Source organism: Apteryx rowi, unplaced genomic scaffold (assembly GCF_003343035.1).
Source record: "Apteryx rowi isolate R43461 unplaced genomic scaffold, aptRow1 scaffold_626, whole genome shotgun sequence".
Taxonomy (NCBI): domain Eukaryota; kingdom Metazoa; phylum Chordata; class Aves; order Apterygiformes; family Apterygidae; genus Apteryx; species Apteryx rowi.
In genome coordinates this window covers 407,867-432,205 of record NW_020450901.1, presented here as the reverse complement: position 1 = coordinate 432,205, position 24,339 = coordinate 407,867, and the positions used below count along the sequence as shown (strand labels likewise).

General features: G+C 41.4%; 1 protein-coding gene across 1 annotated transcript in view; it reads right to left on the bottom strand.

Moving 5' to 3' along the window:
* ASPSCR1 (ASPSCR1, UBX domain containing tether for SLC2A4) overlaps positions 1 to 24,339 on the bottom strand; it is a 54,252-nt gene that overhangs the window by 17,177 nt on the left and 12,736 nt on the right. Inside the window, exons 4-10 of the mRNA XM_026084104.1 lie at positions 17,630 to 17,687; positions 16,669 to 16,742; positions 15,486 to 15,924; positions 7,761 to 7,900; positions 4,238 to 4,319; positions 3,272 to 3,338; positions 2,270 to 2,332 (exon numbers count right to left, since the gene is read on the bottom strand). Of these exons, the coding sequence (XP_025939889.1) occupies positions 2,270 to 2,332; positions 3,272 to 3,338; positions 4,238 to 4,319; positions 7,761 to 7,900; positions 15,486 to 15,924; positions 16,669 to 16,742; positions 17,630 to 17,687 (923 nt within the window). The remainder of the gene's footprint in view (positions 1 to 2,269; positions 2,333 to 3,271; positions 3,339 to 4,237; positions 4,320 to 7,760; positions 7,901 to 15,485; positions 15,925 to 16,668; positions 16,743 to 17,629; positions 17,688 to 24,339) is intronic.

Here is a 24,339-nt window from a genome sequence, read left to right as displayed (position 1 = left end):
CCAATAAACACATCAGGAAACGTGCATCAAGGAACTGTAGGTGAGGGATGTGATCAGACATGACAGCTTAGGAGAAAAAAAAAGAGAAAAGCAGAGAGTAAGAGTGCATGTGACATGTCAGACCAGTTTGTACTAGTCACAGCTATAAGGCTGCTCCCTGGCCTCAGAACAGCTAACAAGTGCAGAATGCGTCTTATTACCTGGCGATCCTATTAATGTTTTTCAAATGTATCAATAGCAATGCAATCATAGCCAGTTTCTTTTCTCTGGGATCTGCCAGAAATCTGAAGACAAATTTTGTCTTTTGCATTTCCCCTCATGGTAACTATGTGAGACAGTGTTTTGGGCAGTAGATGTGGGAGATGGCACAAATCAGAGGAAGCTGCCTTCATGCCTGAGTGGCAAAATCTCCTGGTTCAAAGACATGAAGACACTGGCATTTTGGTTATCAATTAAAATATATAAAAAGGCTTTAAAGAGAAAAATCACTGGTCTGGCTCCTCTCCCCCACCCAGGATGGCATTAAGTCTTACCAACACACACAGCGTCCCTTTCCTGTCAGATGGAAGAAAGGCTGCCATGCAYGATGCACATGCAAACAGAAGCAACGCTCAAGTAGAGAGTAGGAAGGCTGATAGAAACAGTAGTCCGCAGGCTGTGCAGCTGGGTGGAGGCCAAAAGCTACTGCATAGCCATTCCTGAACCACAAAACCAAACAGGGCTGTGATCTCCGAGATGCTCAGGATTCTCTAGGAAGCCATACCTGTCACAGGCGCAGTGACAGAAAGAGGAGGAACTTGGATATCAAGAAAACCACACCCAAAACTTCAATTTTCAGCAAAAAAAAATCTTAACAGGGTATTAGGAAGGGGAGAGACTTTTGAGTGTGAACATGAGGACCCAAATTATGTGATTCCCTGAACATGCAGTAGCCTAAGAGCAGCTGCGCTTGTATCTTTTCCACATGGCTCGGCCAGGAAGTTGTGGAATTTGGAAAGCTCCATTACAAACAACTTCAGAGGCACTCTAATCCCTTCCTAACTCAGTATGCTGTCTGAAAGGTCCCTTTCTCTCTCTGTTTCTCCACTCTGCTCTTTCTCATCCCTCAGAGGTATCAAGCAAAAACTCTCACTACAACCTGCTTGACCCTTCACCCTGCAAGTGATCTTCAATGCATCACTCTACAAATGTCCATGACATTCTGAATGACTCCCCATATTAAATATGGTGAGTTTGGGGCAAAGTCGCTTGCAAAATCACTCAGCCAGTCTCTTCTTAGCACGTGTGTGATTTCCACAGCCAACAGTCTCTGGTCAGAGACTTCAACACCACTTTATTTGATATTTGCAAATAACCTCCAAGAATTAAATTTCAGACTTTGAGAAAAATTACAACATAGAAAGTACATGTTCTACAATGTATAAGCTAGCTTAAAATAAACTCTCACACAGTGATTATCAAAAAGGTCAGATTTTTGTCTAATATGGCATCTAGCTTCTGCTGTAGAAGTTAGAAACAGTCATCTATCCCAAACCAGTATCATGTCTCCTACTACACTGGGCCAACTACAAATACAGCAAACTCATTTACACAGCTTATGCAATAACCTTTAAGGTTGCATACAGTGCAGGCTCCATAGAGCACAGAGTCTATGTATACAACAATACGAAACCCCCACCCCCACCATCATGAAACTACATATTGCTGCACAAGGTGGACCTCTTCTGGTGAAGAGCTTGTGCTCCGAAACACCTGGTTCCATTAGTTGTGGTTAAGCAGAAATCTACAGGGATCATGACATTATACAGCTTCTTTTAAAAGCAACTAAGGCATGTTGGGGCAGGTGGAAGAAGCAGCATGTCAGAGAGAGAATGACAGAGCACAGGTGTGAGTCCTTACCTCAAAGAGCGTCAAACTTTCATCATTCAAGATGATTCTGGGAGGTGCAATAACTGAAGTTAAAAAACAAGTTACAAAACAGGACCACCCAGCAACCAAAACAATAAGTACAGCAGGTATGGGAGGGATTGCTGCCCTTCAAAAGAGGGACATATTCTCATTGCCCACATGTGCTTCGTATTAGGCAGAAGCATAAAGTGGCTAAGTGACCAGGGTTACACCTTCTTTCCACTCTGAGGCCATATTTGAAGAAGAAATCCCTCCCCAGGTCATATCTCACGGCATCACAAGATCCCATATGCATCAGAGCAATCACAGCTAGGAACAGGCTTTGTAAAGTATGGCCAAATATTACTAACAGGGCACTCACATAAGTAGAATGGCAGATCTGCATCTGCAAGGTGGCTTCTTACAAAGTCTCTCAAAATGCCAACTGTAAAAAAAAGGAGGGGAGAAGGGTTTCCTGGATGACATTTGTTTCTTCAGATGCTGAGCCAAAAGGCTAGCCTGAACCTACAGAGCTGTCCTTTGCAATGCGTGCAGGTTGCCCTTTCCTTGAATGAATACTACAGCTATCACTATTATAAATATCTTGCAGAAAACAAACCTACATATTCTGGTCCTTTGGCAAAATATAAGGATCCCAGTGAAATTCTTCCTAGCAAATCCAATAACAGATGCAAGATATGCAGAGATGAGCTAGCTGAGACTGGTCACTAGTTATCAGTTCTTGTTCCATATAAAAGTATCAAAAAAATGTGTGGGTAACTATCATTGCCAGCTCATATGGAGAGGATCTAGATTAGCAACAGTGAGAGCTAATTCATACATGGTCTGACTCACTATCTTTTGTGAACTGATGACTGAAGAACAGTCCAACCCCTGCTACTGTGATTATAGTAGGGAAGGCTGCCACCCTCCCCACCACTTTTTTTTTTTTTAACTTTTTAAATCTTTAAAATAAAGGAAGTGTTCAAACTCATCTCTTGCCCCCCCAAGCCTTCTCTTATGGAGTCTGTCTGAAACAAGTTGTAACTCAGTAATATCCCATTATTTGTGTTCAAATGGTACATCAGGTAGGACAGTTTCCTGAGCACAAATATTTTGCCATCAAGCAGCCTGACATAGTCTCCATCAAGTAGTCTTGGAAATAAATTCCCCTTAACTAAGGTATTACCTCAGACTCTTTTCTCATCTAGTTCAGGGGCCCTATAAGGATGGCATAGCTAGCTATTGCTGCTTCTTCAGGGCAGTATTACTCCCCTGGGCAGCAGAAAGATCTGTCCAGAGCCACTCTCTTTTGGCATGCCAATAAACAGTGATGAGAGATGTTAGCTACAGCCACAGAGACTGAAGCAGAAATTGCTCTTACCAGTTTCACTAGGACGGAAGAACCCTTGTAGAACATGACGGTCTGGGAAATGTACTCTCAACACCACCTAGTCAGAAGCAAAGCACATTAGGTCAATTGTGTACAGCTGTTCTGAGAGGCTTGCCCTTGGTTTAGAATTTATAGCAAGTTTCTTACAAATGGGGAGATTTGAGCTATTCTACTCTATAGGCTACAGGTTTCCATTACTGCGCAGCTCCTTGGAGAACATGGACTGTCTGACTTCCAAAGACTGTAAGAGAGCTGACCTACAAAAACAGTATCATGTACAATGCAGAAGCACATATTCAGAGAGTAGAAGCTCCCTGTGCTAAGTGACACTCAGATGAAGTAGAAAATCACCTTAGGTTCCAAACAGGGACAAGTACAGACAACAAATCAGCATCTTGGAGTGTCCACAGTAGTAGGAAGCCTCCCAGTCACACAGTCCCTATGCCGTATATATGCTGAAATAGCTAGTAACATTCTATTTCCAGTGGTGGTCAGTTAGCACCTAACTTGGAAACTTCATCTCTTATTTCTTTGCAGTAAAGCATCAAAGACAAGAACTGCATTAGGATCACATTTACAGAGTAAGATCTCTCCAGTCCGTAATATCTTATCATTTAACATGTAATGAGATACTATTGAAACTAAGAGTCCACAGAGGAGAAGCAGTTAGGAAAGCTCAATCAAATAGACTGATGTGTGCATAACATAAGGGTTTTGAATCATCTGGAAGGAAATAAAAGGAACTATTCTGCCTGCTACCCAACCACATCATTAGAGGCCAGCTGATTTTACATGGTATAACTGTTATGTGGGTCCTACCAACTATTAACAGGGACAGGAACATGAAAAGCCTTCCTATAAGCAGCTCAAGATCCTGTTGGTCACATTTGGTTCCCAAAGCTACTTAAGCCACAAGTTTGGACTAGCCAGAGGAGTTGGAGAAAGAGAAAAGGCTACCTTTGGGTAACGTTCTAACTTTTCCTTCAGCTGAGCCTCCCTCAAAGATTTTGTCATCAGTGGAGCTTCTTCCAGGCGTTTCCTAGATACGTGGGAAGAAGACAAGCTGTCACTTCTGCCACTCTAAGATACACTTTTATTAAGAAAATGAAAGGCCCAAGCAGGACAGACGACAATTGCTCAACAGTTCCATATATCCCTCACTGCATGTTCCCCACCTGCTGTGATTCCTACCCAAAATCTCAGAATTTCTACTACTCTCCTCCCAGGTCATGTTCTCCTTTAACAGCTAAGAATTGCAAACCCCCAGTCTGTATACGAGCAGTGTATACATATGCATGCCTGCATGCATGCAATTACCTGCAAGTTCAGACTCATGTTCTTTCAGATGCCTTCCTTGTCCCAAAATCCCACCCTCCCTCTGTTTGCAGTTTCCCCAGCCTAGTACCAGCACTATATAGTCAAATTCTCTAAAGTATGCAGGCTTTAGAACAAATCATATTTTAAAAGAAAAAGAAAACAGACAAAGGCTAAAATGCAACTGAGGAGTTATTGAAGGTACCCCTCTAATCTGGTACGTTACTTCCTAAGGCAATTCATTTTCTAGGCAAAGGCAAAACAGAAGCTCTAATCTATATAAAATCAGAAAAGCATTTTTTATCCACATGGAAAATCAGCAATTTAGCTAGAGAAGATAGGGATTGTTTAAAGATTTTTAAGGCAAGAAGAAAACACAATAAAGTGAAGAAAAAGCAATTGTGCTAAAAGGAGAGCCATGAGGATTGGAGCAAGGTTGCAAGTGCAGCTCCTTTAGAATCCCTGTTGGGATCAACCTTTAATAAACTTTGTAGGAAAACTTACTGTGTTCTAATGAACTTTGCTTATGATACAAATTTAAGAAGCACTTACAAGATATAGAGAAATATCAATATTTTACTTAGAAAGTGAAGTAACAAAACAGGATAGAGCACATCATTGGGTGTGAAGTTGTGCATTTAAGTACAAACAGAATTTCTACTACAAGGTAGAAGCTCATGAATTGGAAACCTGAGAAAAACCTAAGCATATAAGCTGACCATAAGAAGGCTTATGAAATGCCAACATGATGGGATCTTGGAAAGAAGTATTTACAGTCCAGGCTGTACGAAGCAAAATACTTCATACAGACAGACAATATTAGTGCCTTGTACGTGGATTTAGTGAGCATCACCTACAATACTGTACAAAATTATTTTTACCCTGTACAAGAAAAGTACATTTACTGAAGTAGGTGCCAAGATTGCTACTAAGATGATCAGGGGAATGTTTTCTGAGATTACATGTGAAAAGCTGGATTTATTAATCCAATAAAACAGAAACTGAAGTGGGACACAATTACTCCAGGGAGCAAAAAGAGCTACTGAAGCTGAAAAACAATGTTGGCATAAGAGCTAATGGATATTAATTAGCACAAAGGAAGCAAAACAGGAATGAGACATTTCAGACAATGAATGAAGCAAGGTTGTGGACTGGTCTTTTAAAAGGAGTAGCAGGTGCAAAAATCTAACTGTATTTAAGATGACACAGTAAATTCAGAAAAATAATTATATATTTTCCTGTAAGTAAAGACCTAAGCTTAGATCTAGCAGATACCTTTCAATTCCATGTTCAGTTTCATTCCTTTTCCCTTATTTCAGCATTCTGAACAATTCTTAATTTTGAATAACCTATTTACCAGGATAGATTTTGGTGAAACACCTGATTGAATAATTGCAATTTTGTACTATTATTTACAAGTTAATCTTCTTGTGTCTATGTAGTTTGAAGGACCTCTTTCTATTTTTGAGAATCATCAAGGTATCTCAGGAACAGGTGCTGAACAAAACTACTCCAGGCTTTCTTCACCAACCGTACCCAGCTGGTACACCACATTTCAAAATGATCTGAAAGTGCCAATTAAAAATTCAAAGAGTGAACAGCAAACTAACCTGTTCCATTCCTTCTTTGTGTACCAAGTTTCTGATTCATATCAAATCTCTACTTTTCATGAAACTGGAATTAAATTCTAACCACATTTAAAATATTGCATTGTGTGCAGCTAGTTCTTGGTAAGATTCACCAGCTGAGATCAGCAGCCAACTGATACCAGTTTCTTGTGGAACTTGCCTTTATTTTTATCCCTGACCAYGGGAGGAAAAAGGGTTATAAGCATCAGCAAATTTGGAAATGAGGTCCTTTTTGAGGGGGGTATATTCCAGTAACCCCCGACCAAATGACCATACATTTGTACCACTAACTACTCCAGACCCACAAGTGGCAGAGCAATTTTCAAGCCAATCTGTGTACTCATGTGGATTTCAGAAGCCAGAGGTGGGGGGGGGAAATCAACTCTAAGTAGAAAGTTCTACTCAGACTTGGCTATAGTATAATACTGTCCCACAGTTTCGTAGAATACTTGTAAAGTTCAAAGGAATATTATGACCCACTTGAAACTAAATACATTCACAAAATTAATTCATTAAGGAACATATAGATGGCAAAATGCTGCTGTGATGGGGAGGTTACCTTAACCTGAGTTTTTAGTTCAGAACAGGAATAAGAGTACAATAAAGTCATGAGTATTTGACAGCAAACTACTTGAACAACAGAATGTGCAGTTACCCCAGTTTCCTATACTTCTTTCTCCCCTTTGGGAGCATCCCAAATATCCTCATGTCTTGATTTCTGATCAAGTTTGATTTTGCATTATTTCTGTTTGGATAATGTCTCAAAGTTGGTCTTTTATGATTAGGTCAAATAAAAGGTAATTCCATTACTTAAAACACAAGGCTTTTCTTACTGGCTGAAAAATGCTACTAGCTACTGCTGAAGTCAGCAGGAATTATTCCTCTAAAACTAGATTGTTGTGTTCATATATTTGCCCATCACACATTACAAATTCTAGCCATTTAATTTCTAACAATCAATGTTAAGTCAGATCAAAATGCAGAGAGCAGGAGCTCACCACTGCTTTGGGCCTCTAACAAATAAGGGCACATTAATTATAAAGTTAGTGGCTTCTCTTTCAGAGGAAGGAAGGAAGGAAGGAAGGAAGGAAGGGAGGGAGGGAGGGAGGGAGAGGCATGGTGTTAAGTGTCTATGAATAACTTCCTGAAATGCAGAAGATGGGCATGAATCTTTCTTTTATTCCTTTCTTAGTGAGGGCCCAACTAGTTTGAGCTTCTCAGAAAAACTTACTACCACATAAGCATCACAAATACTTCACGATGAAATTTTCAAAATCCAAGTGAGCCCATTATCCCATGACACAAATAGTCAACYGATTCACACAAAAACATAGGTCCTGGTACAGAAGCATGACCTGACCCTTGTGCTCAGTTGGCATAAAAGGTAGAGATTTCCAGGTCTGGTCATTAATCCCATACCCATGAATTCATCTACAACCCCTCCCCCAGAAATCACAGCCACCTATAGGAGCATAGCATGACTCTCCTCAACAAAAGGATATGGAGCATTCTCAGTTGCTAGCAGAAAGGAAACTTGCCTCTCGCTCTGCAGTTGTGCCAAACGTTTCCTTACATCATCCACYGTAACTTCAAAAAACTCATCAGGAAGGTCTTCTGGGCCAGCAGGAAGTGGTTCTAGTAGGTCTAGATGACATACAAGTGGCTCTCGTTCTAAAAGCTACAGAATGAAAGTGAGCTCAGGTTAGTCTTAAACGCATTCCTTCGCTAATACTAGAAGGTTCTGGACAAAAAGCAGAATGACAGTATTTGCAAACTGAAATGCAATCACATGGTATGGAATTCATCTCACTAAGAACAGACATAGACTATATAGAAGTTGTCAACGTTGAAACTAGTCACTCTTTATAGTTGATGGAGCTTGGGGCACAATTCCTCCCAAAAAGCAGTAGGAGCCTATATTCTGTCAGATGAGTCACACAGCTAATGGAGTTAGCTACTCTAAACTGTCTATATGGGAAGCCCAGGATAAAAAATTCAGCAGTCATCTAATGTAAGGAGAGATGATTCCTTTCCAGGGAGTACCTGTGGGATCTCTTCACTTACATTACATAGATATTTTGTAGTTGAACCATACCCCTAGCTAGTTAGAAGCTTGTTACAAGTACTCAGAAGTGACTCCTATCCCAAAGTCATCATCTGCCTCTCTCTACCCTACTCCAAACCTCTCAGTATATAAGCATTTCCTTATCCTACAGGCAGTACACAACTAATACAGGTACTACTATATGTACTATAGCCTATAAACTGCCCTTTTAAGTTGTTCATCTGCCACATACCCCTGGCTCTCATCAYACCTTCTGTTCTCTTTGCTTCACATTCTCTTGCCACAGAACCAGCTGCAGTAGTTCCCAATCAGGGCTCATTCCATATCTTCTTACTTGAGAACATTCTTCTTACTCTAGAGAGTAATCCTTTGTTTTGGTAAAGTAATTTTTGGCCTGCTGAGTGCTTGGAATTGGCTTACTGTGGGGTTTCGTTGTACATGTTTAAATTTTTTAACCTGGCTTCTGGTATGTATCACCTCTCATCCAGTAAAGAAAGCTCCCTTGGACAGTGAAAACTTTTTTGCTTTGCACTTATAAACTACTTGGCACTGAAGTCAGCCTTAGCTGCAGGCAGAGTTCAGGAACCTGCTTGGAAGAATCCCATGGGATCTGGCCCTGGAGGGAAGAGAGGTCCAAGAGAGCTCTTTTATATTCAAGGATCACCTCCTCCAAGCTCAATAATGGTCCATCCCAACAAGCAGGAAATCAAACAAAGGCAGCAGGAGGCCTGTATGGATTAATAAGGAGCTCCTGACTAAATTCTAACATAAAAAGGAAGCCATACAAGAGATGGGAACAGAAAGAGGTGACCCAGGAGGAATATAGAGACACTGTCCAAGAGTGCAGGGTTGGGGTTAGGAAAGCTAAAGCCCATCTGGAGTTGAATCTGGCAAGGGACATGAAGGACAACAATAAAGGCTTCTACAAATACATAAGCAGCAAAAGAAAGGCTATGGAAAACGTAGGCTGGCTGCTAAACGGGGCAGTGACCCTGGTGACAGAAGACATAGAAAAGGCAGAAGTACTGAATGCCTTCTTTGCTTCAGTCTTTCCTGGTAGGACTGGCCTGCAGGAATCCCAAGTCTCTGAGACCAAAAGGGAAGTTTAAAGCAAGGAAGACTTTCCCTTGGTGGAGGAGATTGCATTAGGGAACACCTAAACTGGACACACACAAGTCCATGGAACCTAAGGAGGTCCCTTCCCCAACAAGTGCTGAGGGAGCTGAGCTGGTCGATTTCATCACAGCGCCATTGTTGATCATCTTTGAAAGTTCATAGTGATCATGAGAGGTTCCTGAGGATGGGGAGAAAGCAAATGTCACCCCTATCTTCAAGAAGGGCAAGAAGGAGGGTCTGGGGAACTACAGGCCAGTCAGCCTCAATCTGTAGGAAGATGATGGAGCAGCTAACCCTGGAAACCATTTCCAGACACATGAAGGACAAGAAGGTGATCAGGAGTAGTTAACAAAGGGGAAATCGCACTTAACCAACCTGATAGCCTTCTACAATGAGATGACTGGCTTAGTGGATGAGGGGAGAGCAATGGATGTTGTTTATCTCAAATTTACTAAGGGTTTTGACACTATCTCCCAAAACATCCTCATAGACGAGCTGATAAAGTATGGGCTAGATGAGTGGACAGTGAGGTAGACTGAAAACTGGCTGAACTGCCAGGCTCACAGGGTTGTGACCTGTGGTGCAAAGTCCAGCTGGAGTCACTAGTGGTATACCCCAGTGGTTGATACTGGGTCCAATACTATACTACTTAATCTCTACATTAATGACCTGGATGATCAGACTGAATGCACCCTCAGCAAGTTTGCAGATGATACAAAACTGGGAAGAGTGGCTGATACACCAGACAGTGGTGCTGCCATTCAGAGGGACCTCAGCAGGCTGGAGAAATGGGCAGAGAGGAACCTCATGAGGTTCAACAAAGGGAAGTGCCTCCCCTGCACTTGCGGAGGAATAATCCCATGCACCACTACAGGCTGGGGGTCAACCAGCCGGAAAACAGCTTTGCAGAAAAAGACCTGGGGGTCCTGGTGGACAACAAGTTGAACATGAGCAAACAATGCTCCCTCATGGCAAAGGCAGCCAATGGCATCCTGAGCTGCATTAGGAAGAATGTTGCCAGCAAGTTGAGGGATGTGATCCTTCCCCCTCTACTCAGCACTGGTGAGGCTAGAGTACTGTGTCCAATTCTATGCTACCCAGTACAAGAAAGACATGGATCTTCTGGATTGAGTCCAGCAAAGGGCCACAAAGATGATTAAGGAACTGGACCATCTTTCATATGAGGAGAGGCTGAGAGAGCTGGGACTGTTCAGCCTGGAGAAGAGAAAGCTCAGGGGGAATCTTATCAATATATATAAATATCTAATGGGAAGATGTAAAGCAAACCAAGCCAGCCTCTTCGCAGTGGTGCCCAGTGACAGGATGAGAGGCAATGGCCACCAATTGAAACACAGGAAATTCTATCTAAACAAAAGAAAACACTTAATTTTGAAGGTTGTTGAACAATGGAACAAGTTGCCCAGAGAGGTTGTGGAGTCTCCATCCTTGAATATATTCAAAACCTGACTGGACATGGTCCTGGGCAACCTGTTCTAGCTGACTCTGCTTTGAGCAGGAAGGTTTGACCAGATGCTCTCCAGAGGTCCCTTCCAATCTCAATTGTTCTGTGATTCAAAGCAGGCAGCTGCTAGAAGAGAAGTTCCCTGTACACATTAGCTGAAATAAAGGTACTTATTACATTTACTGGCATTACCCATTTCTTCTCCCCTCATTCCCTCATATACCCCTTCCAGTCCAAAGGAATGCCTGAATGTCCTTCTCTCTGCTTTCCATCCATTCTCCCTACCCCCAGGCACAGGCCCCTTGGGAACAGGAGTCTCCCTCAATTGTCAAAAGAGACAACACAAATTACAAGGCAATGTTCACTCTATTTGTGGGCACTAAAGGGTAATTTGAGAAATTAAAAGAGCGAGGTTGTGTGGGTGGGACCCTTGGCTACTTTTAGAAAGTTGAGTGGAGTCAGCTCTAACTAGAGGGTGAAGGAGCCTGATTGCAGCTTTCCCTGGGCTCAGGGGGGAAGAATGCCCAGGGCTGCAGAACTCCCTGAGCTGTGTGAGTAAAGAAGTGATTCTGAGCATGCAGAGCCACCCTCTGGGAAAGAGCCTGTTGCACAACAGTCCTAACTGCTGTGGGCAGCTGGACTGACAAGGACAGAGCAATGTCAGAGGCCCTCCCCAATAATGTACTTCAACCTCCTCAAACAGACCTGAATTTCATTTCACTCTGAACACACCTTTGTTGAATGCCAAGCAACTGAAGAGAGACTTCTCCTTCCAGGGAAAAAGACTGAGCAGACATGCCCTATGGCATGTTGTGAAAGGTGCTGGAATACAATGGAGAAAATTCCAAAGCCTGCATTAGCAAATCCTAAATTTATCATTTAATTACTGACTCCAGCAAGCACTTTAGCTAATCATAACAGTAGCAGGATTCCACAGGAAAATGGTCAGTCACTGGCCAAACCAGGGTAGTGGCTAAAGACTTCAGCCAAGACATCAGAAATCACAGGATACTGGAAGGCAGCCATATACCCCAGTCCTAAGCACTCACCTCTTTTCCCCGCGGCCTGTTGACTGTCTGGGCTATTGTATGTTAGAACTATGATACAAGTGTTGATTTCCAGATGTCCCCATTCAGACAAATGGGTCTTCACTGCAAACTGGCAACCAGGAACTTCCCCCTCTAAAGCCATTCTCCAGCCTATCAGAACTATGTAAGTGCTGCGAAACAAAAGCTACTACTTCACAGACATAAATGCCCCGTTCTTGACATCCATCTTACATCTAGCCAAGATGTCTCTGTTTAATTCTCTGGTACATACCTGTACTGGCCCTGCACAGGTACACAGCTAGCTACCCTCTGGCTTCTAAGTCTATACTTTTATCTCTCTCTTTCCCCAGCCAGCACTTAATGCTGAATATCTTAACTTCCAAACATATATAACTAAAACACATTACTTAGCTACTACTTAAAATGAAAAGCCACACTTTTCTGTACAGAGGAAAGAGCAGTAGATCTGAGTATGTCTAATGGGACCACAAAAAAAGAAGAAAAAAAAAAGAGTAAGAATTCCCTAACATTAAATTTTCAGCTAACCCCCAATAAGGGATTCAGCGCTCTGGAGAGAGCTGTAATGAGTGAGTTTATGGAACATAATTCAGGGGGTTTAAGCTTGTTTTTCAGAGTTTCTGCAACTCAATTCCAGAATTGCACCACAGGTTCTGATCTGAGAAGAGCAGCACAAGTTGTTTACACAGGCACTGCTTAGCTATCAAAAAGACGTGGTCATTTTGCCTCAGAGAATACAAAGACTGCCACGTCATCGTACCTCTTCAGGCACGTATTTCACACCTGGTGGAACCAACTGTGCTGCCCACCTCCTTACAGGCATATGGAACACTCTTAAGACAGAAAGAGGTACCCATTTCTGTTGCTCCACCAATTCTCTATTTCCCCAAAGTCCAGCAATCATCCTCTTGCTGTTTCTTTATCCATTACCATTTACTCACTTCGGTATTCTGATAGGGCTTCTCCCAGTCTGAGCACTGTCAATACAGCCTTATTTTAATGTGTCACTGATGATCTTAAAGTACAGACAGAGTCCGAAAACCACCTTCCCACAGCACTTTACAAAAAGGAATCTGCTAGATGTACCATCTCTTTCCCAGTCCACTTCACATCTGGTATTTTCTGCAATTGTAACAAAGATAAATATCTCTATTAATACTAAGTGGCCACCATAAGGTAGTTCCTATCTTCCATTATATAACTCCAGAGAAAAGCAAGCTATATATCTTTCAGGAGCCAAAGACTGCATTATGGTTTGTCACCTTCCCAAAATATCAATTCTTCAAATTCTCTACTTCTACCAAAGCTGAGATGTTAAGCTCTTCTCACCAGCAGGCTGAACCCATCTATTCACAGCAGTGCCTTCCAGGCAGTCTATGTAATTCCAGTCCACACAATAAAGCCAGGTGTCAGGAAGAATGAAATTCACTCTAAGGTCACTACTGTAGCCCTATGTAAGCAGGTAAGTTGAGGAAAACCTGTCTTTATCTTTTAGCAAAGTAGTGGCTACTATGCTTTCCACAGCAGTAAGCTCTCCCTGGAGACCCACCTCCTCCCCACCACCTCAGGGAGCTCTGTTCTCCAGGGGAATCTGGTGTAACGTTACCTTCTAATAATTAGTATTCTGACATCAAAGTCAGCATGCAGCTGTCTGTAAACCATCTTCAGCCCAAGAAACGAAGGGACGCCGGCACAGATTTTATCCAGTCTCTCTCTTCAATTCCAAAACCACACACAGGCAAAGCATTAATGGGAAGATTCTTTTACAAAAATGGACCTTTGATGTTTAAAAATAATTTGTTTTGTTTTGTTTTTTTTCCTCAGGACTGAAGAGGGACAAAAAGCAGATGCCATGTGGCTAGCCCTGTTCTTATGTTGCTGCTGAGAGCAAGGAGAGCAGAGGATGGCAGGAATGGAGGAGGGAACAAAATGTAATCAATCAGCAGCAAAAGCACCAGAGATCAAAGGGCTTGAAAGCAGCAGTCAAAAAATCACATGCTGTTTAACACAAGGGCAGAACCTCCTCAACAGAATCTGCAGCTGCTTCCAAAGCTGCTCTCAAACTGGAAGGGAGGCTGGCTCCAGAAGTGCCTCTAAGTGGTTTGAACTGGACTGCAATTCTGAGAAAGATGCTGGATCCTAAGAGTCCCTAGGCCACCACTGTTCAGCTCTATGCTCATCAGCACATCTTCACATAAAGCTATAGCCAGTAAAACGATAAAAGCAGTTCAGGAGAAGCAAGGGCAACAGGACTGCTGAAGAGCAACAGCAAACCCTCTCACTCTTCTTTCCTTCCTTTTCAGGCACAATTGAGCTCCCCTTTTCCAAATCCCTCACAGATGAGAATGTGATTGAAGTGAACACCACATTAGGCTGGACACACTGCCCAGCCTACTGTTTAGCTCTCTCTATACTCAGAGTCTTTTCCAAAAGGTTAGAAAACATTGATTAGATGGACCCCAGTGTGTCTCAAACATACTCAAATATTCACCACTGGGTTGGCAAGGCCTCTTTCCGCTATATTTGTAACTGCTCCAAGGTCCTTCCAGGGTCTGGCTTCTGTTCCTAAACAATTCAGAAATCCACCAAGAATAGACCGCAGCCACAGAGAAATCAACTAAGGTAGAGTCTCTGCATCTGTGTGAGAGCACACAGACATCCTTGTTAAGTTCCTACTGGATCAAGCTCCCTCTGAACCTCAGACATCCTCTCTTCCTACTTACGGCTTTCCATTGTTTAATCCCTTGGCTGGATCAGAACCAAAGTTAAGCACAGAATTCCCAACTGCAGGAGGTATTAAAGAGTGGGAAACAATGAAGGAGATCTCTCAACATTAAAGCCAGCCCTAGTGATGATGTGTGCAGCTAGATCTTCTGCTGAGATCCTGTTGTCTTAGAAGTATGTGGTAGACACGGGATCAAGTTGCAACAAACCTGTTAAGACCACTTCTGCTCCTAGGACATAATCCTACATCCAGCTAGAAAGGCTTTCCCTTTCTGTATATAGAACTCTACCCAGCTTTTATCTCCTAGATCATGCGGAAGATAAATAAGTCACAACAAGCAGTAAGCACATTCAGAGTATTAGAAAACACAAGTCTAGCCAAATTCTGCTCATGTTTGACAAAACTACACAGTAAATAGCAGTTAGAAAAGGCTAAGCACCCAGGTGACAAAGGGGGTATTTTGTAATGAAATTTAGCTCTGCATGGAATTTGAGGCACAGAAATTGAGGCTCTTCTGGATTGCACTTTTAATGTAGCTGTGTTGCCTCCAGCCGAAACATTCAAAGATACCTCAAGTTTCAAAGCTTTGCTTGCCTCTGGACAGCATGCAAATTGCTAAATTCCCACCCCTCATCTTTTCTATAGTAAGCAGCCTAAAATGCAATACTTATTGAACTTGTCAGAACTGTATGTCACCAAGGCACCTAACCCTAAATTACATGGGAGGGAGAAAAATCTTAAATGCTGAAACATCTTTCTTCTCTTAGGCATTCAGTCTAGGGCAAGGCAGGATGAAAAAGCTCTCATTGCAAATAAATTTTCCCTTACCTGCTCTTGCTCCTTTAGCAATTCTTGGCTGTTCTTAGACTTCTTTGGCTTAGAAGGGCCTCCAGGGCTGGAGGAAGATATTGGCAGCTTTGAAGATGGCATGTCTAATCCAGGAGATACTGCAGTCACAGGAGAGTCCCCCAGACGCTGTCCGTCTCCAGAAAAAGGGACAAATGGGGCAGATTCGCGCTCTGAGGGAGGCGACAGCTCCTCCAAGCTGGCATGGGATTCTCTAATGAAGTCTTGCTTGTTTCTGCAGCTGTGTAAAGACAAGGCCACATCACTGTGGTCCAAGTCCTCTGGGAATGTGTGTGTTCGAGTTAGGGGCACATCCACTGTTTTTTCGGTGGAGCCTGCCCTCACTGTCAGCTCATTACATTGGGCCATGGTATCCACAGCCTCCTCCTGACCAGATGAACTGCATTTCTTCATAATAACCCTTAAAGGAGATACAAAAAAGAATAAAATCAAAATCATTTATCCTAAGAACACTGCCCTCCCCTTTCCCAATATGACCACGAAACAAAGGAGACAGCTGGACTCAAATATACCCCTAAATTTAATCTGCTTCTTCCAGTCATTCACAAAGAACAAGTTCTAGTTGCTCTGAAGTTTCTGAAGGGGAGAAAAAGGGACCCAGAAAAAACAAACAGGAACTATACTCTCCACAGGAGACAAATTGCCTTCCAGGAAGAAACAGCAGTCAGCTGTAAAGCACACATTCTAATCACCCCAACCTCCTGTATATATTGCAAAGAACTCACTAGAAGATCACAGAAAGGCTGTCATTGTTCCCCACCTCACCTTCCCAACCAGTCAGCAGGAGGCACTGCAGGGATTGGGAATTTAACGCCTGAAATTCAAAGCAGGCAAGAATGAAGTGGTAGATTCTGTTTTCTCAGTCAGAGAGACTAACTTTGAATTGTTTGTTTCACTCGCAGGAAAGAAAACAAACTAAACAAGCCCCTTTAATCTGCATACAACTGGTCAGTGCCAGCATCTGCAGCTGTGGGAAGCACATCTGGGCAGCAGTTTCAGATAAACAGGCAAATACAGTAATTACTGAATGTCGCGATGTTTGTCTCTTTGAACTTCAATGCATTTTTGGGTACTTCAAACAAAACAAATTCACCACTAGAGTAAAAAGGAAAAATAAAAGAGCCCAAACTTTGCTCCTCCCAACCTGATGATGGCACTGCCCCCAGTCAGGCCAAGTGACTTCAGTGTCGTCTTCCCTAGGGCATCTTTTCCTGGTATCTGCAACAGAAACAGAGGAAACACTTCATGACAACTGCCTAAGAGAGTAGTTAAGGAGCTCTTTCTAGAAAGAAGCCTGCATCAAAACAAGCACCACACAACATCAGAAAGAGTGTCTTTGAGCTCTTTCTGCACTTGGAAATGAGACTTGAATCCATTTGTATTCACCTGTACTGCTTTACCAAATTCACTACTTATTAAAAGATTCTTATGGAAGACAACCCACATATATTTCCGTTCCATATGTACATCCAAGTATGATCCAAGCTCAGAAAAAGATTATTTCTATATCAGAAACTAAATCACAGGCAACATTTCTGAGCTGAAAGACAGCTGATTTCATTGCATACACCTCCCATCTGCTTGTCATGACCTGTTCCAGAATAAAGATGACCTGTCTGCAGAGGTCAGTGAAGTGAAGGGAAGTGAAAGGGTGAAAGGGACGCTAGGGAGAGCAAATTCCATAATATGCACATACAAAATATTAAAAACATTAATAGCAAAAGATCAAAACACAGAGAAAAGCAAATATTTACTAAAATGAAACCACTGTTTTGACTCTTGAGCTTTAAAAGAAGTTGGAAAGAAAAACACAAACAGGTCATTGAGCTCATTTTATGGGCTCAGAGGTCTAAACGGCCCAGGGTTGTGTTCCAAGAGAGCTTTTTTCCATACAGACATGTCAGGCTTTGAAAAGACCAAAGTTTTTCTATTTCCCCTCTCAAAAAAGCTCAGAAGAAACATTTTCCAGGTTGGAAAATGAAGTCGAATGCTGAGTGTTGGTGGGTTTTGTTGTTGGGTTTTTTTTTTGTTTGTTTGTTTTGTTTTGTTTTTGATGAGGGGGAACAGAAGGAGAAGAGACAGCTAAGAAGAGCTGGGTGACTTACCTCATCTCGCATGTAAATACAGACCGGAGAGAATTCACCATGCTGTTCCATAAACTCCCTGCAATAAAAAGCAAAATAACCTGCAGCATCTGTAGAGCAATCTATCCCCTCTGAAACCACCGTAAAGAAATAGTAAAAAGTGAAATCAGCTAGTTACACTCTCTGCCCTGTAACTCCAGCAACAATCCTTAGACAGTTCACAAAAATCAATGTTTGACATTAGGTAAAAAATTTGCTTCAACACATCTAGTGTTCCTTAAACATAGCCCCAGAAAAAAGTTTAAAAACAAAGGAGAAATAATTCTTCAAGTCAAATTCTGAAATAAGTTGATCTTACTAGATAAATTTGAAAACATCATTGTTACTGTGACCCAGTACTCAATGTCTAACATGACATAATACTACTTGATTTTTTAACCTTTTATCTAAGTTAATTAGTTTATTACAATTTAGACTATATTTTCTTTGGGCAAAGGCCAGTTTCTTTCTGTGTATACAGAGCATCTAATAGAAAGAAATACTGCTCTAAAGCAAATAATTTGAGGACATGGAATTTGCCTGTTTTAGTAACAAACTGATTAAAAAAAAAAAAAACAACACAGCAAATGCTTTTAGATTATGGAGACCAGGGACAAAACAAAGCCAAAGAAAAGGCTGCTGCAGTAGACAAAGTGAACATGAAGCCGCAGCTAAGAATTTCAGTGGGGTAGGACACATATCAGTATTGGTGCAAGCTGATGACAGGCCATCTGCAGAGGAAGACTTAAAAAGTGAAGGATTCATAGCATAGGGAAGGGGAAAAAATGGCTTGGGACTATGTAGAAAAATCTTTAAAAGATGCTACTCTTCCTATTCTTCTCAAGATAACCAATTCTGAAACATTGAAGAAACTTTATCACATATTCACTTGATCAAACAGAGAAGATGGACAGGAAAAAGACAATCACTGTTGTCACTGCAAGTCTCAGTTCTCATCCGTCCAAGATTATTCACTCATTCAGTAGTGCCCACTCTATGCAGAGTCACATGTGTTCTTGCATCCTCCCTCTACTATGAGGGCATATACGGGAAAGCAGTACAGGCTTATTTTCATTTCCCTCAATAATTCAGAATTCTATCAGAGATCAGTTATTCTATATCAATTTGGAGGTAAAAAAGCCTCTCTAAATTCTAATCAGATAGCCGCCACACATTTTCTGCACCTTTCATTACCGAAAAAGCCAGTACTGGTAACATTGGTAAGTCACAGACCAGAATTTTGGTCAGAGAGCTAGTAATAGTCCCTTAGTGCCTAACTCTGGAATTGGCACAAAGTCTAGTTCCAATAGTCTCAGTATTCAAGTTAAGAAAGAATCATTGCAGATGCTAACCTTTAGTAGTGCAGTTCACTTGGCCTCAGTATGCACTTAAGAAAGTACATTCTGCCACTCTGATTTGGGCCAAGCGATCAGGTTCTGGAGTCCAGGATTAGTTTATGAATCTTTCCTTCTACTCCAGGGAAGGATGGTTTGATGCTGTAATTCACTTTTGAGATGATGTTCCAATCTGCCCTGCCCTGAGTTATCTCCCAGCTTCAGTGAAGAGGATTCAGTTTGTGCAGAGAATATTTACAGAACTGGTAGATCAAAGAGACACAAGTTCTTTTTTCATTACCAATCAAGAAGCTGCGAAGTAGATTCTCCCACTTACTGTCTGGCATATAAGATTAGTAAAAAAAGTTTCCCTTTGGAATCAGCATTCTTCTGAATCTGTTTCTCACCTTCAAGAGCAAACAAACAGTAACAAGTGTTGATGGTGGATTACTCTGTAGGGGAAAAATCTGCACACCAAGTAGTGGTCCAGCACAGAATACTCATCCAAACAAATAAAGGCAACAATTATATCCATCCATCCAAGGTTAACACACACCACCACCACCAAGTCTGCATGCAGCTTGAAACCTAGAGATTTGATGCAACTGGCAATAAGAAAGGCAAAGAAGCATTACAGTAAACTGAAGTAATTAAAATTAAATGGGATAAAATAAGAAAATACCAAGTGTTAAAAGTAAATTCTTTATTATCTGCTTCTCTAAACAGTGGATTGTTATGAATGGAGACCACCAAACTACAATCTGCTGCCAAAGACAGTAAGAGAAAACTGAGCAGCAAGCAGGATGATTCTGTCTTGACTACCATCAGAAAGAAAAGTATGATAAAAAGGGCACAGACTTATCCCCACCAAATATTGCAAATCAGCATATTCCAGACACACACCACGTGCCTGTGCAACCAGAGTAGGGTTCTAAGGACAGACATACAGCATAGTTAGAACTTCAGGGAGAATGAAAAGGAATATGATAAATGTAATTTCGAAAAGAAGCAAATGTGGAAAACTCTCCAACACAATGTTCTTAATGAAAAAAAAAATGGAGCAACACTTTTAGCAATAGGAAACCTCAAATGTTTGAAGAAAGGTAAAAAGCCTTGAACAATTAAGCAGTACTTTACACTGAAACACTGAAATCAGTGAGAGAAGTAGATTCAACAACAGAAGAAAGAATCTCTTTCATGTAGGTCTCCCTTTCAATGATCAGAGTGAAACTCAAATTGAAATCAGCTGAGAATGTGGTGAAACATGAGCAAATGAAGGAGAAGAATAGATTGCTTCTCCCCCTCAAGCACATGAATGCCAAAAGGTGACCAGGAGAACACTGTCCATCCTGAGGACAGTTGCAGTTAGGAAAGATGACTAGTTGAATTCTCAAAATCCTTTTTTCAAAAGCTTTAGATTCAGACTGTCAGCCTAACTCAGCAGGGGAAACTACAAAACAAAAGGTGAAAAAGTTGCCCGAGGATATGCCCCATCAACACAGTGAGAACTCATGAGACTTATCCTTCTTCATAACACTGTGGTGTTCAGCAGTTATTGTTAACACATTCTGTGCGGAGCTCTATGTCATTTCAGTTATGACCAGAACATCCCTTAGTAATGAGCTAGTATATACCATCTGCACTGCAACAGCTGTTCTATCATCAAAAGCAAAACAGCTGAAATTCTTCCTCATCATAAAATCCCTTGATCTTAGTACTCTCTGTAGTCCAGCCTCTGAAAAGACTGGCTTTCCCCTATGCCTCACCCCAGCAGGAAACAATCACCCATCACCTGCTACTTTAGCAGAAACCCTTCGCTGCAAATCAGCTAATGAAATCCACCTGATAGCCTAGTAAAGTGATACATCCTTACTCTGCTCCTGAGGCCTCTGACAAAAGAGGCAGAAGCCAGTCCCTGAAGTCAACTTGACATTTTATGCTCTATTACCCCTGTGTTGGCTACTAAAATCAAGCAGAGCTTTGCAAGTGGCTTACTTAAAGGGTTATGTAAACACTCGCACTTAACAGTCTCTTCAGTTATTTGATTCTAGTCTTTGCAGTGAACTTTACAGGAAAAAGCAGAGCCTTCAGGACCCTGGCAGCTTGAAAAACACTGCAGTATTTTTCTCTGGAAACAAGTTTCTTAAAAAATTTATTATAGAAAAATATTTCCACTTCAACAGTTTCTCTGCATTGTTCATAATTCTGCAGAAGCAGTCATAGCCACACATTTCCCTAAACACATTTGTAAAACATTTCTCAACTTGGTGTCCAAGTGCCACAAAATTTAAGTATGAACTCAGACTGCTTACATCTAATGTAATCCTTGTACCTCTAAACTGTACTTTCAGGGACTCATTCTCTATCTTTTCTTTTAATTTGTGGGTGTCATACCTGGGGAGGGAACAGGAAAAGATTATAAGAAAAGGATTTAATGACAGTGATCAAGGCTAGGTTCATTTCAGCTCTTCCCGGAAAGGAGTTTAATGAATGGAGTTCCATTACTTAAAACACTCTCCCTTCAGTATCATGTGATTTAAACGTAACTTTGTGTCTGGGAATACTGTACCTGAGAACAGTTATTTCCGGGGTTTATGGGAGAATCCCTTAAATGGTAGCCAAAATCCATTCAGGCAAGTGAGTGTCCGATTCTGAAGTGACCATACACATCATATAGCATAGCTGTGCTGTGGCCACACTGACTACTGCTGTTAGCAAGGCTTCTATTTCATAGCAGGTAAGTCACAAAAAAGACATGCAATGAACCCAACCCAGAGGTGATTATTGTAACAATCATTATGGAATGACCATCTTAAGACAGGGATAAAAATTTCTGTCCAGGTAGGAATGAAAGAAAATAATGCTCAGCACTATGGCAATCCGCTTGCTCAGTAGTAGACAAAAGTCTGCATACCCAAATGCACTGTACTACTTCCAATGCAGTGGTTCCAGTAATCTTAATATTATCATAATGTTCAATTAAAGCTACTTGACATGACATACATGTGTTAATATCATCTTATGTAGTCTTTCTATAACGTGATTTGGATTACATCACAGATTAGCAGTTTAGAAGACTATATATACACACACACACATTTATATATAATCAGTGTCTTACATAACATTTAACATGAGTCTATTTAGCCCAGTAGAAAGTGACAAAACAAACTGAGCAGAGAAGGAGTCAACCAGCTTACAGAGCAGAAACAGAAGGGAAATAGCCATGAAGTTCCAGGAAAATTCATCAAGGATATTTACATTTAGACTCAAAACTCAGCTTCAAAGAAACGTGAGGTAGGTGGAACCAGAAGTCATTCAGAATTGAGGCAGACACCTGGAAAATTACGATACTCAAATCCTTGAGTAATCCTTAAGAGCAAGAACACATCAAAAAGTTCCAGATGGAGGGATGTGGGGGAGCAAACCTGTTAAGCACAGACTAGAATTTAGATCCCTATTTGTTTTAATTGTAGCAGTCTATCTTCAGCCCTGATCTCAAAGTTAAAACTTAACCTTTACTAAATAAAGAATGCAATAGCACAGTGATACGGGACAAGGAGAGTCAGAACAAAACTGACAAGCTCCAGTTGCCATTCTTCCACAGAGATAATGAATCCAAACAGAGCAACATGTAAAACCAGCCCTGAGGGAGGGGTCTGATTTAGCGAAGTCAGGGGCTGAGAACTACTTCCAGACTAGCTGCAACAGGTCACAATGGGATTATACTCAGGTACCAGTTTTTGGAACACACTTCTTCCAACCAACGCACCAAATCCCCTCCTACAGAACTTAAATGACAGACACACCTGCAGCATCCTAATTCATACATTCAAGCTTCAGATTATGAAAAACAATTATCTTCCTAACTCAGCATCAACAACCAAAAAAAGAACTCTGCTGTGACTTGGGGTTCTGCAATCAGTTATTCACTGTCACCGACAGAAAGCTGTATACAACGCTCTGCGGGAATCAAGAGATCAAGTTCCTACTATGGAATGGAGTTTGTTGAAAGACTGCTGGGCAAACAAGGGACAGTTGGAAAGAAAATACTGGAAACGCAAATCTGATGGCAGAGATAGAGCAGCATATATAACAACAGGTAAGCAAGAAAAGGTGAGGAATACAAACTAAACACAAATGAAAGAAGTGGGAGAGTTGTGTTAGTTACCATCAAAACCGAGATCCATAAAAGAATCTGACAGGTGGATATGAAAAACTGACATTAGTATGACAATGTCTGCCAAAGGTATCACCTGCAAGACACTGGAGCAGATGAACAGCTATCTGCACCAGTGTGACTATTCTTATATGACCCCTTGTCTGCTGTTACTCAGTTAGACACTGAAGTAGCTGAAAACACTGCCAAAACCAGATGGAAAGCTGGTTCCATTATCCCAGGCATTCTCCCACACATCAGGAAGACCCTACTTGCAGTTGTGTTTATAAATCCTGCAGCTGCTAGCCTATTCAAAGTAATGCCGGCAAAATATCAGCACACAGGACAAATCTCTGGTTAACACAAACCTCTGAGTTACTTTGGTCTCTAGAAGCACTTAACAGCTGTCCCTTAGCCTGTTTCTAATCCCATGAAGGAAAAAAAAAAAGTCTTAAAAAGACTCCTAAAAGACTCCGCTGCAGTACTACTCTCATATGCTTTCAGGAAGAGGTGATCAGGAGATCAAACAGAAAAGCAGCAAGAATTCAATAATGAGTGGGCTTTGCTTACATTCTGGCGAGAAAGGCAAACCTCTGCTCACATTCTGTAAAGGTCTAGAAGTTTTCTACTCCAAGGAAGGGTCCAAGAGCAAGATACATAACAGAATTTTCTGGTCAATTCTCATCACAGGTCCCCCTCCCTCTCAGCAGTTATCTTTGACTGTCTCTGAGCTTTCAAAGTCACTGGCCTTTCCTGATTTTCCTAATCTTGTTGTTTACTTGGCCACTTTCAGAGAGTTGTCATTTCCCCCTCTTCCACTCTCAGGAGCAAAATGTGCCCACTCACAATCAGTCTTTGGTTCCTCACTTTATACTAAAATCTCTAAATAACAGTATCTCCTGGAGAAGTTGTAGCAATCAGTCCAATGCTAATGTGAACATTTTCTCTCTCAACCATTAAAACTGTCCCCTTCCACCTACTTTTGTATCTTGGCTGCTCTGACATAGCCTCTTGGTTGTCTCTTCCTCATCTGAAACTGAGTATAAGTAAATTCATTATATCTATCCTCACCCAAACCCTCTCCTCCTTTATCATTATTACATTCAAAGCTTCATTATTTATGAAAAATAATTAACTTTCTAATTCATTCTAAATGATCAACAACCAAAAAAATCTGTTTCATAAGATCTGCATTTTTT